This window comes from Doryrhamphus excisus, chromosome 1 (assembly GCF_030265055.1).
Source record: "Doryrhamphus excisus isolate RoL2022-K1 chromosome 1, RoL_Dexc_1.0, whole genome shotgun sequence".
NCBI lineage: Eukaryota > Metazoa > Chordata > Actinopteri > Syngnathiformes > Syngnathidae > Doryrhamphus > Doryrhamphus excisus.
The window spans coordinates 3,513,071-3,531,219 of record NC_080466.1 but is presented as its reverse complement, the minus strand read 5'-3'; the positions used below and the strand labels follow the sequence as shown (position 1 = coordinate 3,531,219).

The 18,149-nt window shown below is 40.5% G+C and overlaps 2 protein-coding genes across 2 annotated transcripts; one reads left to right on the top strand and one right to left on the bottom strand.

Annotated features, from left to right (window-relative positions):
- Window positions 1-67: 67 nt before the first annotated feature.
- On the bottom strand, window positions 68-3,959 carry LOC131129281 (phosphoglycerate mutase 1). Its single transcript, XM_058072693.1, has 4 exons — window positions 3,551-3,959; window positions 1,834-2,108; window positions 1,572-1,752; window positions 68-606 (listed from the first exon to the last, which is right to left on the bottom strand). Exons 1-4 carry the CDS (start codon window positions 3,687-3,689, stop codon window positions 437-439), a joined length of 765 nt encoding a protein of 254 aa, XP_057928676.1. The 5' UTR covers window positions 3,690-3,959; the 3' UTR covers window positions 68-436.
- Window positions 3,960-5,423: 1,464 nt separating this feature from the next.
- pi4k2a (phosphatidylinositol 4-kinase type 2 alpha) lies at window positions 5,424-17,343 on the top strand. The gene is made up of 9 exons (XM_058091635.1): window positions 5,424-5,926; window positions 9,709-9,909; window positions 10,005-10,136; window positions 12,123-12,276; window positions 12,391-12,452; window positions 12,531-12,630; window positions 13,204-13,337; window positions 13,470-13,529; window positions 16,238-17,343. The coding sequence occupies exons 1-9, from the start codon at window positions 5,588-5,590 to the stop codon at window positions 16,397-16,399; spliced, it is 1,344 nt and encodes a 447-aa protein (XP_057947618.1). The 5' UTR covers window positions 5,424-5,587; the 3' UTR covers window positions 16,400-17,343.
- The last annotated feature ends 806 nt before the right edge of the window (window positions 17,344-18,149 follow it).

Genomic DNA, 18,149 nt, shown 5'->3' with positions numbered 1-18,149 from the left:
ATGTGACATTTTTATTTGTTATTTTCGTTAGTAAATGTGAAAATCAGCACAATAAAGATTTGACATATATTAGCTTGTGGAATTTATTCTTCTATTCAGTGTCACAGCAAAGGAAAACACACGTTACAATATATGGTAAGTTATACACGTTCACTGGTTAGCCACAAGGTCCTGGATTAACATTTTGGTCAATACATACATCACAAATATTCATGTGTTAAAATCTTGTTATGCCAAAAAATATAGATGATTCAAAACCAACCTCAAAGTGTATGACTGAATTAAAGATGCATATGATTGTACACAGTGTGTGTGCGTATGTGTTAAATCTGTGATGATGATGATAACACTAACTGGCCTGTAGACTAGTTTTCTTTTTTCCAATTACACAGCACGGGATTAATGGGAATGACCATCCCAGTCTTGGGAGTGGAGTTTATTTCTTGACCTTGCCCTGAGCAGCCACAGCTGCCATGGCCTTCTGTACGGTTTCCTCATCACCCAGAAACTGCATGTTTCCTATGGGTTTCAGGTTTTTGTCCAACTCATACACGATGGGGATACCGGTAGGCAGGTTGAGCTCCATAATGGCCTCCTCAGACATACCTAGGAAAAAGAACAGGCAGGCCTCCTCATGAGCATCATCAGTACGTTAAGACTTACGTGATAGACCATGTCATCAGAAATAGAAATGGGACATTTGAGGTTGTAGTTTTTTCCGGTTATATTAGAAGGAATGCTGTGTCTAAGTGTTTTTTTTTTTTTATCATCATGTATGTTTTCTTAAGCGGGCGGCACGGTAGTCAAGTGGTTAGCGCGCAGACCTCACAGCTAGGAGACAAGGGTTCAATTCCACCCTCGGCCATCTCTGTGTGGAGTTTGCATGTTCTCCCCGTGCATGCGTGGGTTTTCTCCGGGTTTTCCAAAAACATGCTACGTTAATTGGCGACTCCAAATTGTCCATCGGTATGAATGTGAGTGTGAATGGTTGTTTGTCTATATGTGCCCTGTGATTGGCTGGCCACCAGTCCAGGGTGTACCCCGCCTCTTACCCGAAGACAGCTGGGATAGGCTCCAGCAAATGCGGGGGCATTTTTACGATGTTTACGATTTTTTTACGATTTTTACGGCGCGTGTTACTCTTTTGAACGCATATTGTTTTGAGAAGCCAAACAATTGACTTAAATGACCCAACAACTAAGTTCCTTGTCGCAGAAATCGATGTAGAAATTGATGTAGAAATTGATGTAGTACACTGCTAAGGTTTCAGCACAAACAGTAATATTCTACACTGGTCACTAGGTGTCAGTAATGTTACATACTACATAGTACGTACATTATGTCTTATGTGTTAGTTCATGTCTAGAGAGCTCCCATAATGCTAAAAAGATTATCCATGCTCTTAACTACAAATGATAAAAATGCTGAAATCCGCTTATTACGTATACACAAAATGAGGAAAATTGCAGTAAATAGATACTTTATTAATCTCCAAGTATCACTGCAGTATAAAAGTGATGAGACAAATAAACGGGCAGGAGAAAAATGTTCGGAACCAGCGTTGTTCTTACCCTCAAGGTGCTTGACAATGCCACGCAGACTGTTGCCGTGGGCAGCAATCAACACCCGCTTCCCTTCTTTAATCTGTGGAACAATCTCGTCATTCCAAAATGGCAGAGCTCTAGCGATGGTGTCCTTCAGGCTCTCACAGGTTGGAAGCTGCTCCTCTGTCAGATCAGCATAACGGCGGTCCTATTATAAAATACAGCATTTGTTATATTTATGTTGCTTAGTACATAGTACTAGGATGCCAGAACTTCCTTAAGGAGTGACCTTGCTTATGGTCTCAAAGAATTCATTCGTCTCATCCATGGGTGGGGGAGGAATGTCAAAAGAGCGCCTCCAGAGCTTGACCTGGGCCTCTCCGTGTTGAGCTGCTGTTTCAGCCTTGTTCAGCCCGGTCAGGCCACCATAGTGGCGCTCATTGAGGCGCCAGGTCCGGTGCACAGGAAGCCACATCTGGTCGATGTTGTCCAGAACAAACCACAGCGTGCGGATGGCCCTCTTGAGGACAGACGTGTAGCAAATGTCAAACTCATAGCCGGCATCTGAAAGATACACAAGAGACAACAAACTCATTGGATATTGTTGCTACACTAAATATGTATACATTTGCAATTACATTGGATAAGTTGTAATATCTTTAAATGTATAAAATATAACAAAATGTCACCCCGCATCCTTCAGTTTTTAAGTGGAAAATAGGTGGATAGCACTGTTGTATACCAGTTAATGTTTACACAAGCGTCAATCACTTTGCATTGTCCTCCATTGAGCTAAATGACACAAAGCTTTTTGAAGACAGTACGGCGGACAAGCGGTTAGCGCGCAGACCTCACAGCTAGGAGGCCAGGGTTCAATTCCACCCTCGGCCATCTCTGTGTGGGGTTTGCATGTTCTCCCCGTGCATGCGTGGGTTTTCTCCGGGTACTCCGGTTTCCTCCCACATTCCAAAAACATGCTAGGTTAATTGGCCACTCCAAATTGTCCATAGGTATGAATGTGAGTGTGAATGGTTGTTTGTCTATATGTGCCCTGTGATTGGCTGGCGACCAGTCCAGGGTGTACCCCGCCTCACGCCCAAAGACGGCTGGGATAGGCTCCAGCACCCCCGCAACCCTCGTGAGAAAAAAGCGGTAGAAAATGAATGAATGAATGAATGAATGGACTGCTGTAGGTCCAGTGGTTAGCGCGCAAACCTCACAGCTAGGAGACCAGGGTTCAATTCCACCCTCGGCCATCTCTGTGTGGGGTTTGCATGTTTTCCCCGTGCATGCGTGGGTTTTCTCCGGGTACTCCGGTTTCCTCCCACATTCCAAAAACATGCTAGGTTAATTGGCGACTCCAAATTGTCCATAGGTATGAATGTGAGTGTGAATGGTTGTTTGTCTATATGTGCCCTGTGATTGGCTGGCCACCAGTCCAGGGTGTACCCTGACAGCTGGGATAGGCTCCAGCACCCCCGAGACCCTTGTGAGGAAAAAGCGGTAAAAATGAATGAATGAATGAATGAATGAATGAATGAATGAATGAATGAATGAATGCATATTTGGACCCATTTTGTTTGAAATTCATTCCACATTTTCAGTCATTATACACCTTCAAACTATGTACATTTAATTGTTGAAATACTCATTACACATACAAAAAAAAAACACTACAAATAAGAAACTATTCCTGTAATGAGAGTCAACATAATCAATTGCAGACTAATGATATGATTTGAGATCATGTAATATAGTCCAAATATAATTTGGACCTGAAAATGGTACACATAGTCCGGGACTACTTTCTTTTCTGTCAAACTCCCTTCTTGTGTGTGCATAACACAGCGGTGTGTTTACAAAATTCGTGTTTACTGCGTGTGTTTTGTCATCAATCATCATTTCTCACTCGACTGTCTCTCCTGTCGCGGTTGCGTAACCCCGGTTTGCAGGTCTAATCCAACGACCGAGAGAATCGCCGATTAGGCCCCGTGTCATGACTGTACCTTTTAAGGCCTGTCCTCCTCTCTTGGCCTCCTTTTCTCCCGTCTCGCTTAAATCCGCGTCGAACCACCCACAAAAGCGGTTCTCCTGGTTCCAACAGCTCTCTCCATGGCGGATCAGGACCAGTTTGTACGCTGCCATTGTCGCACCAATGCCCTCTGTGTTGTATTTCCGGAAACTTCCGTGTAGGGGACTCTTTTTAAAATACCGTACCGACGTCCGTAGGCTTGTTCTGGAGATGACTGCAACCGTGGAGACGCAAGCAGACAGGTAAGGACACGATTGTAGCCACTGATGAACGCTGCAGCGACCGTTCTGGATGTATGTGTCTGAACTTGACAGTTTGCACTAGCGGTCTGTTTCCCTCTTCCTGCTGGCTCTTCTGACCAATGAGAAGGCGAGATTTGCTTGTGGAAGAGGAGGAGGAAGCAGGAGGATGAGCACAGCAGCACGTCCACGAGGAGTGGGCGATACTGCAATTCGATACCAAGGACAGCCCGGGCATTGTTATCGATACATATAAACGGTTATCGACAATGTTTACTTGAAAATATTCACATTTTTCAAAACCAGTGAACAGTCAAGTTTTGTGACTGTGATTTAGTGGCATATATGAATCTTAGTGGCCGATATCAAAATGAGCAATATGGCGACTGATTGTAAAGCCTACTCGCTGATTGGTTACTCGTCACAACAACTTCAACAGGTTCCGCCTTTTCCCGGAAGCTGACAGTCATCTGATCATTTTTTCAGTTTCCTTGTTAGCCAACGTCGGCTCCTTGGGCACCGGATCCAAAACGTAACAATTTAATGTAACAACAAAAAGAACACAACAAATCACACACACACGCATTTGTTAAATAAACGTAGTAATTAACTGAAAATTATAAATTGACTAAAATTTATTTTAGCCTTGATATCGATATTACTATTCGGAAGACGCCAAAAGAGAAAACACTCGCGAAATTTATTTGTCACGTTTTTATTTTGCATTATCCACAACTTTTTACGTTACAGCACGTCTTCTGTAGCTAGTCAGTTTCTGTCCAATCAAAAAGAGCGATAGGGCGACTGACTCTAAAGCCTACTCGCTGATTGGTTACTCGTCACAACAACCTCAACAGGTTCCGCCTTTTCCCGGAAGCTGACAGCACCGGATCCAAAATGTAGCAATTTAATGTAACAAAAAGAACACAACAAATCACACACACATGCATTTGTTAAATAAACGTAGTAATTAACTGAAAATTATAAATTGACTAAAATTTATTCTAGCCTTGATATCGATATTACTCTTATTCGGAAGACGCCAAAAGAGCAAACACTGTCGCGCAATTTATTTGTCACGTTTTTATTTTTGCATTATCCACAACTTTTTACGCTACAGCATGTCTTCTGTAGCTAGTCAGTTTCTGTCCAATCAAAAAGAGCAATAGGGAGACTGACTCTAAAGCCTACTCGCTGATTGGTTACCCGTCACAACAACCTCAACAGGTTCCGCCTTTTCCCGGAAGCTGACAGCACCGGATCCAAAATGTAGCAATTTAATGTAACAACAAAAAGAACACAACAAATCACACACACACGCATTTGTTAAATAAACGTAGTAATTAACTGAAAATTATAAATTGACTAAAAATTATTTTAGCCTTGATATCGATATTACTCTTATTCGGAAGACGCCAAAAGAGCAAACACTGTCGCGAAATTAATTTGTCACGTTTTTATTTGTGCATTATCCACAACTTTTTACGTTACAGCATGTCTTCTGTAGCTAGTCAGTTTCTGTCCAATCAAAATGAGCAATAGGGCGACTGACTGTAAAGCCTACTCGCTGATTGGTTACTCGTCACAACAACTTCAACAGGTTCCGCCTTTTCCCGGAAGCTGACAGTCATCTGATCATTTTTTCAGTTTCCTTGTTAGCCAACGTCGGCTCCAATCTGCGAAACTCGTCTCAGTTTATACTTTTTTTCTTACTCTTTCCGTCTGCTTCTCCGTCCTAGGAACTATACCAACATCACGTAAACGTCATAATTATGAACGAGACGAGTCCGCTTGTCTCTCCGCTACGGGACTCGAATGATTTCAGCTACTGTCCCACAGAGCCTACCAGCCCCCGGGGCGCATTTGGAGGTACGCCGGGATCAGTGGTACGCATCCCCGCCGGCAGTCCGGGGCGCAACCGAGAGAGACAACCGCTTTTGGACCGGGACCGTGGAACTTCACCGCGGGAGCCACACCGAAACGAATTCCCGGAGGATCCCGCGTTCAGAGAGATCATCCGCAAGGCCGAGCGAGCCATTGAGGAGGGGATCTACCCGGAGAGGATCTACCAAGGATCCAGTGGAAGCTATTTCGTCAAAGACTCACAGGGGGTAAGATGAAGAGCTGCTAACTCACACTTTGTAGTCAAAAAGCCCCTATATGGTATATATGGATGGTATAGTCCGTATTCTTACAGTATATAGGCCTTTATTTTGATTTCACAATATGTCACCGAACAACCTACTGTAAAAACAATACATTTATATCATTTATTATAAACATTCCAACTAGTCCTTGTCATAGTTACACATAGGGCACAACTGTTCGACCAGTTGCTAATTGAGTAGAGTGTGGCGCAAGGCTGTTTTTGCTGGCAAAAACATCTTTGTTTACAAATATTATTTGGTATCTTTTTCACTAGTTTTAGACATTTCCATTGTACTGTGGCCTTGACACTTCTACTGACCTGTCTTTGTCTCCATCTCCATTTAGTCATAATTCATTTAGAGCAACAACATTATATTATTTTGACTGGACATGATCAGTAGTTTACATGTTTTGTCTTGTTGGGCTACTGTACAAGGACAAGGAACAAAGTCAAAGGAACATAGGGATGGTTTTGTTTTGTTGCACTTTCTCAAGGAGTCGGTCGGTTCACTGGGCCGCCTGTGACACCTCACAATCTTGTTTCATGTCCTAATTGTGTTAATGTTTGACAAGCACCACTGCAGCTGACCAGTAAAAGTGTCGAGTAAGCCAGCATACGGTGTGTATTCAGCTGTTACGTTTAAGTAACTATGTACTCGTCGGACGTGTTTATGTTTCCTATTACACGTTTTTGTCTCGATTCATATCGAGTTTTTTGAGGGTGTGAGTTTTTATTTTTTAAAATGCCCCATCCCCCGCACACATCCAATTTCTTTACTTCAGGCTCCAAAGTGCTTAGTAGTCATGTGCTACCTCTCTAGGATGTAATTCTACTCTCTGCCTTTGAGCTGTAATCAGTGTGTTGATCACATCATAATGCAGTAGGTCAATGAACTCAGTATCACAAATGATACATTTATGTACACAAGTACTAATAACACAATATATTAATAACAAAACACTAAGGTGTATATGCCAGGTTTTTGCTAATAACCCACAAAGTCACTACAACAGTGGAAGGAATAGAAAATTAGGTGTGTCACAATGACAAATTTCACAGGTCGATAATTGTGTAACAAATGATCATCTAACATTATCAACAATGTACAGTGGCCGATCTATGCATGTTCTCCGGTTCTCCAGTACTCCACTTTCCTCTCACATTCCAAAAACATGCATGTTAGGTTAACTGGCGACTCCAAATTGTCCATGTATGTGAGTGTGAATGGTTGTTTGTCTATAATATGTGCCCTGCCGGACTGTACCCCGCCTCTTGCCCGAAGACAGCTGGGATAGCTGCAACCCTAGTGACGATAAGCGGCATAGAAAATGATTGGATGGATTATCGACAACACTTTTTTCATTAATTATCGTCATGAGGTATAATTGACATTTGAACGACTAAACGGTACTCAAGTAGTGTACATGTGTGAGCCACGTTAGATCAACCACGTTGTTGTTCTTACTGTTTCATGAAAACATCACAATTGTATGGCATAAAATGTATGCCATATATGTTTCCATTGCAATGTAGCAAATTACACTGTCTATGAGCGCAGACCATTTTGCACTGTGTTGTTTATATCTACTTTCCCGACCAAACACCTCAGTAAGCATTGACTGTCCTTGTCGCTGTTCATGCACTCACCTTGTTCATTCTGTTTAAAACCTAATTATTCCCACAGTGGGGCTGTCCTTTGTGGTATTCGCCTCAGAAACCATTGGTTCTGTGCCTTCATTCATGTTAGCGTATGCTGTCTCACAAGGCTAATTGCTAATACTGTGTATCCACTCACGAGTAGCCCCCCCACTCCCTCCACAAAAGGCAGAACAAGATGAAGGTCTGTTAATTCCAATATCGAACCAATGCGTGGTACAGAGAGATGAGCAGATGAAACACTCATACATGCACATGTCAGTTTATCAATGTCATTATTATTGACCTGTTTTTTTATTGTTCAATTAATCGATTTATTGACTATCATGACATGCCTAACTTTATTATATTAATATGATAATCCTACGAATACTGATAGTATTAGATCAGTTTGAAAAAAAACAAGAAAAAAAATGCCAAGTCCATCATGCGCCGAGATGATTACAAGCCCAATTATTCCGCTTTCACAGATGAGTTAATTAACTCGTGTGAAGATGAGGCAAACATGATATTCTCAACTACCAAGTAGCAATTTGACATATTTGACAACAGTTATACAAGTCTAAAAATAAACAAACCACCAAAGCAATATGTCTTTAATTATGATGCTTACATCACTTTGTAGTACATGTATTAGCACTTTGTGCACCCGGTCTCTCAGGCCTCCTGAGTGGAGGGCCCCCCTAACAGCCGGGGCCCCAGGCAAATGCCTATTTGCCCACTCCACTGCATGGCCTTTACCATCAAAGCGACTCGAATTCAACTACAATTCCATTCCCTTTTGCATATCCACTTGCAAGAGCACCAAAGCATGCTGAAGTCTTAATGCTGGAAATGTCTGTTTATTTTATGTAACTTGGTGGTGGATATTCTTTTTTTTTTAATCACATTCTTCTTCTCCCATCTTCAACATCCTCTATGCTGCTCTTTTTAGTTGAGAATTGCAATTAAGACCCAAAAAGCCTAGTCTGAGGCCGCCACCAATGCATGCATGGGAAACACAATTAGGTAGTTTGTTGTAAATAAGCAAGTTTACTTACATTTTTTTTTTTGAAACTTTATTTTTATTTATTTATTTTTATATTTTTCTAAACAAAACGTCAACAGCAATACAAACACACTCAAAAACAAAAAAGGGGGGGCACTGGACATACACATCACACAATTTGGTTATCCCACATTCCCTGTCATGGTGCAATTTAAGTAGTTTCCTTGGTTTTGTCCGTGAACAGTGTCCATTTCACCCATTTTTTCCACACATGTCTTCTTCAGTCCTCAATCTACGTGTTAACAGTTCCATGTCATGTATTGCGTTCATCACACAAAGCCAGTCCTGCAATTGTGGGGGTCTTGGGTTAAGCCAATTTTTGGTAATGGCTTTTTTACATGCTACCAACATGATTTTATACAGATATCTATCTTTTCTTGACACAAGGTCTCCCACCAGGTGGCCCAGATACAATGTCTCACATGAAAAAACCAAACCCAAAATCCTCTCCATGGTTTTACATACCCTCTTCCAAAAATGAATGATATTTGGGCAAAGCCAGAAGACGTGTGAATGGTTGACAGTGACTGCACCACACTGACGCCAACATGGCTGGGTAACCCTAACATATTTTTGTTTAATTTCCGGTGTAATGAAAAATCGAATTATATTCTTCCAGCAATGCTCCCTCCAGACCCGAGATGATGTAGTGGTGTTTTGAGTCATAATCATGCCCAACCATTCAGTTTCTGTAATGTTTGTTTTGAGCTCTTTTTCCCATTTTTCTTTAATATAATGAGTATTTGCCTTTCCCTCCATTAAATTTTTATATAGTGTGGATACTATCTTCGTAGTTTTGGATTTGTAGGAAGACATTGCCATTTGAATCAGCCCATGTCTTCTTCTGTTCATCCAGAATTTTATTTTCCTGTCATAATAATTTCTCATTTGTATGTACCTAAAATAATCGAATAGTTGTTGTAGTTCTCGAAAGCTCATGAATTTCCCCTTAGTTTACTTACATTTTATGTTTGTATACCGCAAATGAAATATTCATTGTAAAACTTCTCAAATGTTCTTTTCGTCATGTCCATCCACAGAAAATCATCGGCGTGTTCAAACCGAAGAACGAAGAACCCTACGGCCAGCTTAACCCCAAATGGACTAAGTGGCTGCAGAAACTGTGTTGTCCGTGCTGTTTTGGTCGTGACTGTTTAGTTCTAAACCAAGGCTACCTCTCGGAGGCCGGTGCTAGCTTGGTCGACCAGAAACTTGAACTGAATATCGTTCCCAGGACCAAGGTACACATATGCACATAACGTTTATGTATTGATAAAAAGCAGCAACCAGTGTGGGAAGGAATGTGTTCGTTGCTACTTGCTCTGTCCCGTTCTAGGTGGTCTACTTGGCGAGTGAAACGTTCAACTACAGCGCCATCGACAGAGTGAAGTCTCGAGGAAAAAAGCTAGCATTAGAGAAGGTGCCAAAAGTGGGCCAACGGTTCCATAGGATCGGCTTGCCCCCGAAAGTAAGTATCTTTATATGAAGAGCTTGCAACCAAAAGGCGCTAAATCCCTTTTGACTGATTTCGAGAAAATCAATGATTTTTAACTACGCACATATCAATCTATTTGGTCATCAAGTCTATATTGCAAATGAAAGAGCTATCAATATAGGTCATAAAAATGCATGCTATAAAAATCCTGCACACACCATGTATTTTATATATATTTTTTTAATAATTTTTTTTTCGGATTTAGCGCCTTTTGGCTGAAATAAATTTGAAGTCACCTTTAACTTCTTCAATGGCATTGTTGTAAAAGAATGTAAGGTGCTTTAATGTACTATGCTAATAAAATAATTACAACACAGAAGCCATTCTCAACATACAATCAGGGCTCGACAATAACGATGTACCGATGGCCCGGGGCAAGTTAAAACAAAATTGGGGCAAGTAAATCCAATCATTAATATTCCCGTGGGGCAAGTGTACTTTGGAATGCCATACTGCCAAGAGTTTTTTTTAAAGCGGTTCTTGTTGGGTGTTGGTAAAACACGGACTGAGTAATTCCGGTGGTAATTTGCAAACCAATCCTTGCAAATCTTGAAATGGACCAATCAGAATGGTTTATTTAGACCGCGGTCCGTAATCCACAGTCCGCGTTTTACCCACACCCGTTGTTCGCGATCAACCAATCAGCGATCGTTTGACTACGAAAACATCCGTCATGGCGGCGCTGCCAACATCGTCTAATTCTGAAGGAAACAGCAAAAAGTGATGAAGCAGTGCCTCCTAAACAAGTATTTTATTAGCGGCAGCAAATCAAATGATGGCACAGGTGAGTGAATCACATTGCTGTGACAAGTGGTCACAATGAAACACCACCCATTAGATCCAATACCAAGTGCTGATTTTGCACAAGCTACAAAATCTAGCGCTTCCATTTCTCTGTGTATTTTTCTCACCTTTGCTTCACAAATTATTGTTTGACCATTGAGCATTTTTTTCTGGATTAAAAACACTTTACTAGTACACAAATGTGTCTATTCAATAATGTTTCATTGTGGTGCACAACTTATAAATATCACTGCTTACTACGACTACCATGTGTAAAGTATTATTTATTTCATTATTTTATTTATTTGAGATTCTCATGTGATGCCACAAAAAATTACATGATATCATTATGGCAGTCTTTTCATTTTACATGGGGCAAGTTCGGGCAAGTAGTTCTCACCTTAAGGATTCCCTATGGGCAAGTCATTTTGGTTTTTAATGTAGAGCCCTGTACAATACAAAATAATTATTATTAATTAAATTAATAAAAATGTTATTAAAAGCAGTGCTCATATTTGACTGCACCATGAAGGTGACAGTGACAAAAATCATCTCATTACAAACTCTTTACATTGTATGTTTTTTAGTACAAGTAAAATAATGTTTCTCATGAAAGTTGGAGGTGTCAAGGTAGAGACATGCCTTTTAAGATATGCCTTTATTCGTATTATGGCGTTAAAAAAAACTTCCATGTTACAGAATACTGTAAAAACACAATTTGTGTTCTCCTGAATTGCATAACATACCGTAACTATCATACGTGTACTTCATGTACACAAACAAAACAGGATGCGCACTGATACTGGCTTTCTGTATGTGCAGTGCCAATTGTATTCTTCTCTCTGATTGGTCAGATTATCAATAGATGGGAAACTTGGGCCAATCAGAATAAAGAATAAAGAAAGGGATTTAGCTCCTTTTGGCTGAAATCTGAAATAGAAATAGCGCCTTTTGGTTGAAAGCATAAATTTCATATCACTTTTTTTCATATTTTTTAAAATGATTTCAAGACCAAAATATGTGATTTGGATACACATGACAGAGGTCTATTAAACTCATGAAAAACATGCAACTTAGTGAAAATTGGATTTAGCGCCTTTTGGTTGCAAGCTCTTCATATGTGTATCTTTACCCAGAAATCCAGTATCCTGATGGACCTTGTTGGTATTCTTCCAGGTTGGTTCCTTCCAACTCTTTGTGGACGGATACAAGGATGCAGACTTCTGGCTGCGCAGGTTTGAAGCCGAGCCTCTGCCTGAGAACACCAACCGTCAGCTTCAGCTGCAGTTTGAACGCCTCGTAGTACTGGATTACATCATCAGGAACACAGGCATGTAGTCACTCTGCTGATCATGTGTCCTTGTGCTCATCGTTGTCACACACAGTGTTGTCATACACAGATGTCATCTCAATATTAGGTTTTTTGTGTGTGTGTTTATTTTAGATCGGGGAAATGACAACTGGCTGCTTAAATATGACTGCCCAATGGACCCCGTGGGCAACAGGGTATGAATCCCACACACATGTTTTAACATTCACTGTATTTGAAGTGAAATTGAATCGCTACCTGTGTCCCGGTTGCAGGACACAGACTGGGTTGTCGTGAAGGACCCCATCATCAAGCTGGCAGCCATAGACAACGGTCTTGCCTTCCCTCTCAAGCATCCCGACTCTTGGAGAGCATGTAAGCGCCTACTCTATATCTGTTAAATCCCTCTTGGAATTCCTCTTGTGTTTTATACAGTAAACCTCGGATATATCGGATTCAATTGTATCCGTTAGCGAAATCCGTTATATGCGTATACCGGAAAATGTCCGTTTTACACATATATGGGATTTATATCCGGTATATGCGTAAATCGGATTTTATCCGTTATAAAAAAGGCACTTCCTTGACTATGTTTCCAATGTACCTGGACGCGCAGGCAACGCTGCAAACGCTGCAAATGACGTCGTATAGCGGCCTGTCACGATTCGGCGAATCGGAGCGCCACGATGCGGCCATCCGATATATGCGAGGGAAATTTAATGGAAATGCATTGGAACGGGACTGGAGATTTTGTCCGAAATAGGCGAAATCCGTTATAAAAAATCCGATATATGCAATGAATTTTTATTGGAAATGCATTACAGAAAAATTGGTTCTTTTTTATCTGTCCGTTGTGAGCGAATTTCCGATATATCCGAGTCCGATATATCCGAGGTTTACTGTAGTTCCAGTTGTGTTTACTGTCTACCTCCTTTGTTCAACCACTAGATCCTTTCTACTGGGCGTGGCTCTCCCAAGCCAAAGTTCCCTTCTCCCAGGAGATACGGGAACTGGTACTACCAAAACTGTCAGACCCAAATTTTATCAAAGACCTCGAAGAAGACCTCTATGAACTATTCAAGGTATGGTGGAAGTATGGATTAATTATTGAACACTTTTTTTTTATGTGGGAGGAACCTGGCTGGTGAGAAGACGGAACAAGCTATGTGTCGGTAAACACAAAACATTAAAGTGTTCTGTTATGTGTCCTACAGAAAGATCCTGGTTTTGACAGAGGACAGTTTCACAAGCAGGTTGCTGTCATGAGAGGGCAGGTGAGTTGCCTCTATGCTCTATGATGAGGTCACAGCATCACAGCATCATTTTCAGGGAAGAATATACATAGCGGGCGGCACGGTGGTCTAGGGGTTAGCGCACCTCACAGCTAGGAGACTAGGGTTCAATCCCACCCTCGGGCATCTCTGTGTGGAGTTTGCATGTTCTCCCCGTGCATGCGTGGGTTTTCTCCGGTTTCCTCCCACATTCCAAAAACATGCTAGGTTAATTAGCGACTCCAAATTGTCCATAGGTATGAATGTGAGTGTGAATGGTTGTTTGTCTATATGTGCCCTGTGATTGCCTGGCGAACAGTCCAGGGTGTACCCCGCCTTACGCCCGAAGACAGCTGGGATAGGCTCCAGCACTCTCGTGAGGAAAATGAATGAATGAATGAATGAATATACATAGCACTTACTGCCCAGTGCATATACATTGGAATATGCTGCACATATACAGTGAACGCCGGGTGAAAATCCCCACTAAATCCACACTAATGCGCAGAGGGATTGTAACCAGTCCGCTAACATCGGCGTTATCAACCCACAGTAGTTCCAGTTCCAACAGTGAGGAATTACACTTGACGTGACAAAGTATTTCCACGTAGTATTTCAACGCGCTAGACCTCCACTTTCTCTCATATGTATAATAGGAACATTTTAGTGGTTTTGAAAATATGACTTTTTCATACCATACCTTGAAATTGGTGTACCAACACACAATTATGGTTCCTTCAAGGACCATCCGACAAAGTCAAATCTCAATATTTGGTAATGGTAATGGTTTTATTTCATTTGAACATGCATCAGATTACAATTGAATGCATCCCATAATCAGTTCCCAGTTCCACATGTCCAAAAGGAGTAGGAAGAAGCAAAGCTTATTAAATCCTACCCCTCCATCTGGTACTTTTACAATCAGTAACTGTTATATTTGTTCACTTCCTGCTTTCCATAATATAGTTTTTTTTTTTTTTTTTTTAAATAATGCACCTCGTACCGAAGTACAAGGTGATATGAGCATACAATAACATAATGGGTACCATAGTAAGTGTCAATATAGTGATATATATAGCACATCATGACTGGTTCAAGACTCTTCATCCTTGTATTTAGCAAACATCAACTGCTTGTATTGTTTCTTGAATTGGCTCATCGTTGTGCATTGTTTGATTTCCTTACTCAATCCGTTCCGTAGTTTGATTCCACATACTGAAATGCTATGGCTTTTTAACGTAGTCCTAGCATATAAATGTTTCAAATGTAGTTCTTCCCTGAGATCATATTTCTCCTCTCTTGTAGAGAAGTATTGGATGACATTTTAGCTAATTGGTTGTTTTTAGCCTTATGTATTATTTTAGCTGTTTGAAGATGAACTATATCAGCAAGTTGAAGTATTTGTGATTTTAGAAATAAGGAGTTAGTATGTTCTCTGCAGGCGGCATTATGAATTATCCCTACTGACCTTTTTTGCAGTACATTTAGCGAGTGAAGATTGCTTTTATAGTTATTACCCCATATTTCCACTCACATTTAATGGAAAAAAAACATTATCAGTGAAGCATGAAGACGTAAACATGTAGAAATGATGGGCTTTCTAACAGTAGTACACATAATGCTGTACATTTTGTCTGTATTGTTACTCATTTAAAAATTATTACTGACTTATTGTGTATAAGATGAATGCTGAGTTCCAAAGGTGCGGGATCCATTGGTATAGTCCAGGGGTGGGCAAACTACGGCCCGGGGGCCACATCCGGCCCGCCAAGTGTTTCAATATGGCCCGCCTGTTTTTTCCAAATATTTCATTTGAACTCAACATACAACCTGGCATCGTGGCTTGAGCCAACTTTTTGATGGTTGAGGTAGCTGCTTTATCAATTTCGTTATTTGATGTGGTCTGTTGTTTACAAAATACTCTTGGAAAAAGGAGCACAATAATAATAATAATAATAATAATAATAATAATAATAATAATAATAATAATAATAATAATAATAATAATAATAATGTTGTCAATAATAATAATAATGTTGTCAATAATGATAATAATACTACTATTATATTAATATTGTTAATAATATCAATATAATAATGGTAGTAATATTACAAAATACTCCTGGAAAAAGGAGCACAAGCACAATAATAGTAATACAAATAATAATAATAATAATGTTGTTGTCAATAATGATAATAATACTACAATTATATTAATATTGTTGTTAATAATATTAATATAATAATGGTAGTAATATTATTATTATTAACAAGATAATAATAATATAATAACATTAATATAACTAATAATAATAATAATAATTCTAATAAAAATAACAATAATAATAATAATACATTTATAACACACTTTACATCAAATAAATGATTTCAAAGTGCACATATAGCAGATTGCATGACACTTTTACATGTAAAATATGTGTAAAAATATAGGTGTAAAAATGGACTGTTACGTGTAAAATACTACATAATCCCCCCTGTCAATTTTGTTAAATTAATGTGGCCCGCGAGTCAAAAAGTTTGCCCACCCCTGGTATAGTCCATATCTTAGTCATCTTACACTGCAGTCACACATACTACCGATTTTTACCCACATATAATTCTGTACTTTTTTTTTGTCTTTTTGACTAGCAAAACATTTATCCGAATCAGACAATTATCCACCTTATGCCTTATTTCTTTTGCATTCAAAGATCCTGAACCTGTGCCAAGCCCTGAAGGACGGTAAAACGCCTCTCCAGTTGGTTCAGATGCCCCCCGTGATTGTCGAAACAGCCAGAGCCCCCCAGCGAGCCAACAGTGAGTCATACACACAGAGTTTTCAGAGTAGAAGACCTTTCTTCACCTGGTGGTAAAGGAGCAGGGGAAGAACAGCAAGAAGCGGGAGCGAGGAAGAGTACAGGTTAGTCTCCTGGAAATGGATTTAATTATCAGCACCCCCTTCCGCTCCAAACGGACACTGTGATTATGGAAAAAAAAACGAGTGTTGAGGTCAAGAGAAAAGGTCCAAAGAGGAAGCGCTTCACACCGCTGCTTCCCTGTTTTCCCTGAACGCCTCGTTTGGGTGTGAAGAAGGACTGCATACATTTTTTGAAGAATTGAGAAGTTGCTCTTTGCGAAGAGATGTCACTCCCCGGTAGCTTGTGTGTGTGTGCTCGCTCACACGTGCACGCCAGTCACGACCTTCTCCGACTTGACAAGGGAGGGGTTTCGCATTCCGTGTTTTCTTTATACCGCTCTGCCTTTTAACATTTACCTGAATATTTACCACTTCCGCACTCTTTAACGGCTCTACCGGCCTTTTCAATTTAACCGTGAGAAAGCAGTGTTCATCAGAGTTATAATGCCTGATCATTTAGGAAATGCACACACTGTGCATGTGTCTTCACGCGGAACACAGGTCTTGTGAACAAGTTTCACAGTCACACATGGATTCTCCTAACAGCTCAAATGAGGATGTGCGAGTCATGTGGGGTGACAACGGAGCGCCGAGAGGGTACGTGTGGTTAGCGGCGTTTTCTTGCGCCGAGATGCTTACAAGCCCCAATTATTTCCGCTTTCACAGATGAGTTAATTAACTCGAGGCAAAATCATATTCTCGACTACCAAAAGGGTGCCGAAATTTTTTTTTTGATTTCTAGTTTTTTTTTTTCTCACTTGTCATGTGGCGCTGAGTAACATCCTGCTGTACGGAAACAGATATGAAATGTATTGTGACAATGCACTGTATAATTTGTATGTAATATTTAATGATAGATTATAATAAAAAAAAAACATGTTCCATTCCTACTGAAGAATTTGGGGGTTATTCAAAGTACTATAACCATCACTTCAAAAAAAATTTAAATTATTTTAATATACTTCATACACACTCACTGACCAATTAATTAGGTAAACTTGCACAGTCTAAAGAGAACCATTGCAACAGTGATAAATATAAAAAAGTCTGCCTTAACCCTTTATAGGGTACTCACTGAAATACTTAGAAATGTAAAAATTCAATCCTTCAGTGTTATTGGGGGCTATAAGAAGACATTTTTTCTGTTTTTACTTTTTAAAAAAGTTTCAGTTTTTGGGTGCAAATCAAGATCAAAGAAGTTACCATATACGGTTCCTTGCCCATTGAGGGTATGGAAAAGGGACAGGTCAAAGTGCACAAGGTGACATCAACAGAGGTTAGAGTTAGAGTGACTGTGATCAACTTATCATGGTTAGTTTTTATGTTTGGGCCGAGAGTGTCGGGCCCCAAGCGTCAGAAAATTGCAATTTCCGACTTCTGAATGAAGAACGGGCGGCACGGTGGTCTAGGGGTTAGCGCACAGACCTCACAGCTAGGAGACCAGGGTTCAATTCCACCCTCGGGCATCTCTGTGTGGAGTTTGCATGTTCTCCCCGTGCATGTGTGGGTTTTCTCCGGGTACTCCGGTTTCCTCCCACATTCCAAAAACATGCTAGGTTAATTGGCCACTCCAAATTGTCCATAGGTATGAATGTGAGTGTGAATGGATGTTTGTCTATATGTGCCCTGTGATTGGCTGGCGACCAGTCCAGGGTGTACCCCGCCTTACGCCCGAAGACAGCTGGGATAGGCTCCAGCACCCCCCG